Consider the following 8,399-nt stretch of genomic DNA (forward strand, 5'->3'; position numbering starts at 1 on the left):
TCTCCAAAACCCGCTTCCTGACAGCCCTGCTGGCTAGGCTGCCGCATTAACATGACGTTGAGACGTCGACAAAGTGAACCCCATATGAATACCAGAGGTCAGCTGCGGAGAGGTGACGGGCTGCGCCACAGGCTACTGTATTCTTTTGCATTGAGGACTTACTGCGCATGTCCAAAATCTTACAATAACTTGCCTATGGGAGTCTGGAGCYGCGAACAGCCCGTGACCCAGAAGTGACTCAACACGAAAAAGCTCATGAGTAAAATGGAAGTGTACACATCAATAACTTCAAATTATTTATTTTACTTAACAGAAAACATATACACGATAGTTTTTTGAAAAATTTATAAGATTTTATTTTGTTATTTAATTTTTTTTTGTGTGTACCAAGAGTAGTGGTGGGATGGCGCCCTAGCGCCCCCTATTGASCAGCCACCACTGGTCCCATGTTAGATTGGAGGAGGGGGTATTATGCAAAATCAACTTTCTTTGCTTTATCATGTTATAATGTCATTGTCTCATCAAAAACAAATGCAGTCTTGTTTTAGCTCATTTATGCATGTTTCAGAAATCCTTCAATCTCCTGTGGTGGAGAAGCTGGTACAAAGCTCCTCCTCTTTACACAAAGCTCCTCCCAGGAGCTCAGTCTGTAGCTCCCGCCTCACAGAGCACCCCTCCCACAAAGCTTTGTTGTGAAGACATGCTGAAGTGGGAGTGTCTAAAATGGTAGGAGGTTCTTAAAGATACAGAGGTCAGTTTCAAGGTTTTTAGATGGGCTGTTATGCAAAGTCAAATTTATTTTTGATATATACAGCATTTTCATAACAAATGAAGGTAACATTGTTGCTTGACTGTGGTATAGAACTGAACTATGTGCCTGAAAATATATTACCCCCCCCCCCATTTTAAGTTGGCTAAATGATCAGTTTTTGTTGGTTTTATGTAAATGTTTCCCACTAATTATATTATTTAATTTAAAATGTATCAATTATGTTGTTCAAGGAGTTTCAAACTCTTTGAGGAGTTATAATATCTCTGTGTTCTTTGTCTGTCTCTTAGCAAAATATCATAAACCACAGAACAGATTTTATGGAAATGATTTGAAGCACCACTGGTTCATTTTCAGAATCAGCTTGATTAAAAATGGCTGCCACAGCTAATTAAGCTTAGTAAGAAAAATGCGCTTTAATATTGTAATATTTATAATAGATATAAAATGTATGCAATAAGATATTACTGAACTAGTTATTTACTCTTCATACTCCAAACCCTTAGCTGTTGCTGTCCCCTCTTTCAGTTATCAAAATATCTCATCAACTGGATGGATTTTAATGAAACTCTAGAAATAATTGGATGAACGTCTACAACTGATTAACTTTTTGAACTAGCACAATTAAAATGTCTGCCACAGATAATCAGCTTTAGTTAGCACCCAAGTGTCAATAAATCATTACTTTTCACAGATATTGAGCTGGAATAGCCGAGAATCCAACATGAGTTTTGGGCTTTGTAAAAAAAATTCAGTTTAAAAGTTGGGCATCAAAATTGGTGCAATTCACACAATACATGTTTCTTCAAGTATTGGCAGTTTTCTTTTTATTTATTTTTTAGCGATTTAAATTCTTTACTTCCATTAACTCCTGACTAAACAGGGTTTAAAATATGTTTGAATGAGTTTCTTTTGAATCTCGCTTCATTTGAACAAAACTAACAAAAGCAACACAACATTGATTAAACAAGAACAATTAAAAAATACATCAAACTTAAAAAAAAAAAAACTAAATAAAAAAACAGCCCTTAAAGATTATGTTGACCACAACCAAATACAATATTTTGAAATAAAACCAAACCGTGTGGAACATTTATCCCAAATATCCTTTTTTTTTTCATTCAACAAGCTGTTTTTTTAGTGTAAAGTTCTTGTTTCCAAGTAGGAAACATGACTGATTCATTTCTCCTTAAGGCAAACACTTTGGATCTGCAACAGAATAAAAATAAATACTTTATCTGCACAACAACTACAGCAGAATAAGCCACTCATAGAGTGAGAACAAGCTTCTTGGGTCTGACCTATAACTCTGAACATGCTGAGGACATGAAATGTGAAAGATGGACCCACTTGGTTTTGTTGACGCAGGCCTCAGTTTTGGCTCCTTGTTGTGGTGTGAGGCGCTGTGAGAAAAAGACTGTTACATAAGAAGACTTGCAGAAAGCAAAGGAGAGATGTATGTTTTTATGAATTGTTTGAGTGTGTTGGCATTTTGTTTGCCTTCTTTTTAGCAGTTATAAGTTAAAGATGGTGAATCTGTGATGGATCCAAAGCAGGGGTTTGAATTTACAGCTTTTCAAAACCACATTTTAGGTGTTCGGGTATTTTGAGGTATGAWTGCTTCTGTTTTTTGTCACATTATCAGATTAGATTTATTCATAAACAGTTACATGAGTTCACAATACATGAATGATGACTCTGAGTTCATAATTCGTGTCTGAACCGAGGCTCCAGTTATGTGCGCCTCGCGGTTCTGCATATGATTTTCTTAAAGGCTTTCCTGAAATCCCTGTTGAAGATGGTGTAAATGATGGGGTTGACGGAGCTGTTGCAGTAGCCGATCCAAAAGAAAAGTTTGAAGAGCGCGTCGGGGATGTGGCAGCTGGCCCTGCACACGGCGTGCAGGCTGTAGGTGAAGAAGAAGGGGAACCAGCAGAGCACGAACACCCCCATCACCACCGCCAGCACGAAGGTGAAGCGCTTCTCGCGCATCTGGGCCACCTTGGTTTTGTTGGCCGCGGCCAGCTGCTGCCGCTCGGCCGGGTTCCGGCTCGGTGCGGGCGGCAGGACCCGCGCCGAAGCCCAGGAGAGGCGGCAGCTCTGCGGCGGGCAGCAGTCCGAGCCCTCCACCTTCCTGCGCTTGGTGAAGCGGTGGTGGCGCGGCTTGGTGTCCGACGAGGAGCAGCAGCTCTCCTCCAGGTCGATGTCGTCCAGCTCTCCCTGCCGCTGCTGCTGGCTCCCGGAGCTCTGGCTGCTGGGGCTCTCCCCCTCGAAGCGGTCCTTCCGGACGAAGCACGTCTCGGACTGGGAGGGCTCCCGCTCCAGGCCGTTCTTGGCCACGAACACGGTGGAGGAGCGCTGCTTGGCCACCTTGTAGATCTTGCAGTAAACCAGAATCATGATGAGTCCCGGAGCGAAGAAGGACACCAGGCAGGAGGAGAGGATGTACCAGGTCTCGTCGTTCAGCTCGCACTCCCACTCGTCGTGTTTGGTCATGAGGAGAGGCGGGAAGGAGATGATAGCGGATATGACCCACACCACCGAGATCATGGACTTGATGCGCTTCGGCGTGCGCTTCAGGTTGTAGCTCACCGCTTTGGTCACGGACCAGTAGCGGTCCAGGCTGATGGCGCACAGGTGCACGATGGACGAGGTGCAGAACAAAACATCCAGGGCTAAATAGAAGGCGCACCAAGTGCTCCCAAAGTACCAGTAACCCATGACCTCATTCACCAAGGAGAAGGGGATGACCAGCGTGGCCACCAGGATGTCCGCCGAGGCCAGTGAGACCAGGAAGAGGTTCTGGGGCGCGCGGAGAGCCCGGCTCGTGAGCACCGCCACGATCACCAGCACGTTGCCAACGATAGTCAAGGAGATGATCACAATCACCACCAGGATGATGAGTCCCGCGGCTGCCTCCGTGTAGGGCAGGGAGAGCGGCGCGTCGGTGGTGTTTTCATCGCTGGAGACGTTTTCCACAGGCAGATTCAGTCGGGTTAAATCCATTCTGCCTGCAAACAGGTTTTTAGTTTCATCTTTGGTCTTTGTATCGCGTTCCAAAATCAGCCAGGGCTGGGTGCACGGCTTTAAAAACAAAGAAAAGAGTAAAAAAATAAATAAATAAAAGGCGATGCTTGCGCGTAACGCTCTTGGTTCTACAGTGAATCCTTCAAGAAGCTGCACATTTCTTGCCTTTTCCTTACAAGAAAGTCTGAAAAATATCAGCAAATAATGAGAAAAGAAAAAAATCAGAGTTGACAATCCAGTAAAACGCAGCAGCCCCTCTGTCACCGCCGTGCGTAAAGCTGCTCTTTGCGTTCCGGTGAGCTGCTCCAGATCGGAGAGAATCAGGAGACGCTGCGGGGGGAATGGATGTTCTCACAGGAGGGGGGGCTGACATCACTACAAGGACCAYCCCACCTCTCAACTCCACCAGAGAAAACTGCGTTTCATGGCTTTTCCTTCAGGCTATACCCTCCTCCAGGGCTTGTTGTCAGATTTTAAACGGTCACACGTTCTTATATTTTTATTGAGTTTATTTTTGCTCAGCAGTGTGTTCAGCAGCACACAAACTGAAATTTTTATTCTACAAATTCAAACGTGCCACTGTTACCGTAATGATTACTTTTCCTGTTCTAATTGTGCTCTTTAATAATGTCTCATTTATTTTTTGATACTAGTGTCACTTTTCATCAATAATTTCTACCTTTTTGACAAATATGACTAAAGTATTGCCGCTCAATATTCAAAATAATAAACGTTCATAAGTCAAGTTACATGTACTTTTAAATTGATGCAATTTCCTTCATGAAGGTTTATTTTCTTTAATGAAAAATACACAAAATTAACTTTTGTACAGCTAAATTCCAACTAACATACTGCAGATAACTGCAAACTGGCCAAATCACTTGCTAAATGGACAGTTGTGTGGAAAATTTATGCAATTAATGTGTCACCTGTTGTAGCCCTTTACCTCATTTTAAATAAACTAAGTTTGGATTGGACTTATCAGCTGCTGTCGAGGAAATGAAGAAAAAAGTGAATTTCTGCGATCTTCAGACACTCCTTTTTTTTTACTATGGTTCATGTGAACGCCGTTATATAAACATCAACATTTCCATCAGTTTCACACTACAATTGTTAACRGTCTGTCTGTTTTCTGCCGCTTATCTGGGGTTGGGTCAAGGGGGAACCAGCCTAAGCAGAGAGACCCAGACTTCCCTCTCCCCAGCCACTTGGACCAGCCAATCCGGGGTAATCCCAAGGCGTTCCCAGGTCAGCAGAGAAACATAGCCCCTCCAGCGTGTCCTGGGTCTTCCTCTGGGCCTCCTCCCAGTGGGACGTGCCCGGAACACCTCACCAGGGAGGCGTCCAGGAGGCATCCTAACCAGATGCCGGAGCCACCTCAACTGGCTCCTCTCGACGTGGAGGAGCAGCAGCTCTACTCTGAGTCCCTCCCGGATGACTGAGCTCCTCACCCTAAGGGAGAGCCCAGACACCCTGCAGAGGAAACTCATTTCAGCCACTTGTATCCGCAATCTCCTTCTTTCAATCACCAACAATTGTTAACATAGAGTTTAATACAATATATCTGCTGGAAGAACTGCTATTTTTTAAAGTGGTTTTAAAGGGGACCTATTATGCAAAATTCACTTTTTAAAGTTTTGTTTTTACTCAACTTTGGGTATGTACTTCTTAAAAAACAGTCCTAGGACCAAAAACAATGCACCCAGGGGCATATTTACTGTAAGTAAATGTTTTTTTTAGTGTATATTAACGACAAGTTTCATACTTCTGTCATTTTGTGATGTCACAAGCCGTACGACAACCCACCGAAACCTGCGTTCAGCCCCTTATAGCAACCCCCGGGTGAGACTCCACCTCCTCAATGTAAAAAGCCGTCACCATATTGTTGTGCAATGTGCAGCTCATTTCACAACAGGCCTCCAATAGGGCAATGGGTAGAGTGTTGGACCAGAGAGTGGGAGATCAGGGTTTGAGACTGGCATGGACACTATTCAATTATTTATTTATTTTTGTTCATTATGAACACGTTTTCTCATGTACCTCTATTGTTTAGCTTATTAAAGCCTTGTTAAAGCCTATTTGTTTGAGTTTCTGAGGTATTTTCACTGCTGCTGCTCCCTGCTCTGGTAACAGCATGAAGAGTGAGCGCAGAGCAGAGGAGGGAGAGAAAAAAAGAAGAAGCTGGGACCACGACTCTGCCTCTGGGTCTCTCGTACGGTTGTACAACGGAGCTTCTGCTATTATTAGCCATGCTAACGTAAACGCTGGCTTTGGAGGGCGGAGTTAATGTCAACAGATTTTTGGAGGGCGTTACCAACAGAGCTTATTAACATAAACAGCTCTTCTGAACTGAAGTCAGAGCAGGCAGAACTAGAAAATGGGAAATTTTATTATCTGAGAATTATTTTGTGCATTAAACTGAGTGAACATGGTCTGGATAGCACACAGACATACCATAAACATTTCTAGGACCCATAATTGGTCTCCTTTAAGGTAGTACCAATCCACTTTGAACCTGTCACCTAAGTAGCCATTAGCTCTTCAATCTCCTCGGTCTTAAACTCTCTTTCTCCAAACTTAGGTTCTTCATCCACAACAGGTAAGATATTCATTGTTCTAAACACAGAACCCCACTTTAAAAGATATGAACTATCACTTTAATAAAGACTTTATGAAATTAATGAATCCTTCTCTCTTTTTTCTTTTATTTAAAAGAGACAGTCAGTGCACATTGAGCGTGATGAATACTTCAGGCCATCATGTAAATGTGACAGATTTAGCCTTACAGACTATTTTTGATCTGCAGTCCCTGCAAGAAAATATTCTTTATTAAGGCCAAAAGGCAACGTTGGCAAGTCTTACATCTATGGTGTGTGTGTGTGTGTGTGTGTGTGTGTGTGCATGTTTTTGCTACCTGGTAGGGATGATTTTTGACCATTTTCCTGTTACACACAGCCTGATGAAGACCCACTGCTCATCATGGGGACAACCCTGGTCCCCACTGAGGGAAATACCCTTGGTGGGTCAGGGGTCAGGAGTTTGGTTCAGGATGAAGGCGTGAATTGAGTTTACGTTAGGTTTTGGGTCAGGTATGTACCTGTGAGGTTAGGTTTAAGGTAAGAAGTCAGGAGCCCTAATTGGCTTCATTTCCCAACGTAAACTGAGCCAGGCAGTAGTCGATAAGCATTCCTCCAAGGATTGAGGTTAAATGCTAAAGAAAGCATGCATCACAARCAAAATGTCAGGGGTGTCTCATTTTCACTGAGGGCCACACCAGTGTTATGGTGGCCCATTAACATTGATGTATGAAACGTCACATTCMTTGCCTCATTACTACAGCTGAGCACCACTCAYTAACTGAGCTCTATGCTGTATTTCCTGCATAGAAACAACGTTTTAACCTGTCCTCAAGTGTGCATGATGGACTAAATGTGAAATAAATTATACAGAAATACTAGTAAAAGTAAAAGTTAAAGAGTTTCACACACTGTTGTTGAGTTGTGATGAGGAGCCATCTTGAATTCAGAACTCTTCCACTTTCTGACGGGGATTTCACTGCGTGTATCAGTTCAAACTTACAACCTGTAATGCTGGGCCGCAGCAAAAAAAAAAAAAAAAAAAAAAGGGCAAAATGTAGTGAAATGATGATTTTACGGGGCAAATTTCGCCGGCTGCCGTCAGCCACCAGCTATTTTGATCCCTGTGCACCTTCACCTAGTGGTGGGATGCCGTCACTTTGCAAGTAGAATAATCTGCATGTATTATGGGAGGTGTAGTTTATGGTCAATGCTGGCTTAACAGCAGCACATGCCCATTTTTAACACAATACATCTTTGAAGCTCTTGCGGGCCATATAAAATGCCACGGTGGGCCACATTTGGCCTGTGGGCCTTGAGTTTGCCATGTGCATTATGTGTCAAAAATAATCATAAGAACTTTAATTTAGTCTATTTATTATAATGTCTTGACTCATTTCTCATATCTGCTKTGTGTTTGCATTGGAATTGAAAGACAATACAGTTTGACAGTCATTTATGGCTGCACCCTCWCTGAGAGACACAGATGCATGTGGAGGCAGAACTAAACAGATACACAACCTTTTCATCCCTGCAGGACAAAAAGAGCCTCAGAAAATAAATAAATAAAAAAGCATCTTCCTTGCAGTGATCAACCTATATGCACGTGCATGAACGCATGGGATTTCTGAGCCCATTTGTCATGGCCTTCCTCTGTGAAGGAGACCCGGAGTGTTCGCATATGCACACTCACTCTGACAGATTTCACCCACGGTGATCAGGGATGGTTTTTAATGCTGCTGATGCTCTGAAAGGTGAGTTCACCTGTTGTTTGGGAAGCACACATCTGTTTGCTGCCGAGGTTTCAGTTACATAAGCTACGTGCGCAGCTGCATCGAACAGACAGACACACAGCCGGGGAATATTTACCTGACTTCAAAATAACCAACGACGCTGAAAAGAGGCACACATTCGCTCCCCTGTCAGGCATCGGGCGTGAAGTGACAAAGTGGAATATCAATGCAGATGAGTAAGCTTTGACAGGCTTGCCTCTCCTATTTTGGATTATATATATATATATATATATA

General features: G+C 43.1%; 1 protein-coding gene across 1 annotated transcript; it reads right to left on the reverse strand.

The window, feature by feature from the left end:
- Positions 1-1,579: 1,579 nt before the first annotated feature.
- Positions 1,580-4,434, reverse strand: adra2db (adrenergic, alpha-2D-, receptor b). The gene has a single exon (XM_014008348.1). It carries the CDS (start codon positions 3,773-3,775, stop codon positions 2,504-2,506), a length of 1,272 nt encoding a protein of 423 aa, XP_013863802.1. The 5' UTR covers positions 3,776-4,434; the 3' UTR covers positions 1,580-2,503.
- Positions 4,435-8,399: the final 3,965 nt, after the last annotated feature.

The sequence above is a fragment of the Austrofundulus limnaeus genome, unplaced genomic scaffold (genome assembly GCF_001266775.1).
Source record: "Austrofundulus limnaeus strain Quisiro unplaced genomic scaffold, Austrofundulus_limnaeus-1.0 Scaffold1, whole genome shotgun sequence".
In the NCBI taxonomy this organism is placed as follows: domain Eukaryota; kingdom Metazoa; phylum Chordata; class Actinopteri; order Cyprinodontiformes; family Rivulidae; genus Austrofundulus; species Austrofundulus limnaeus.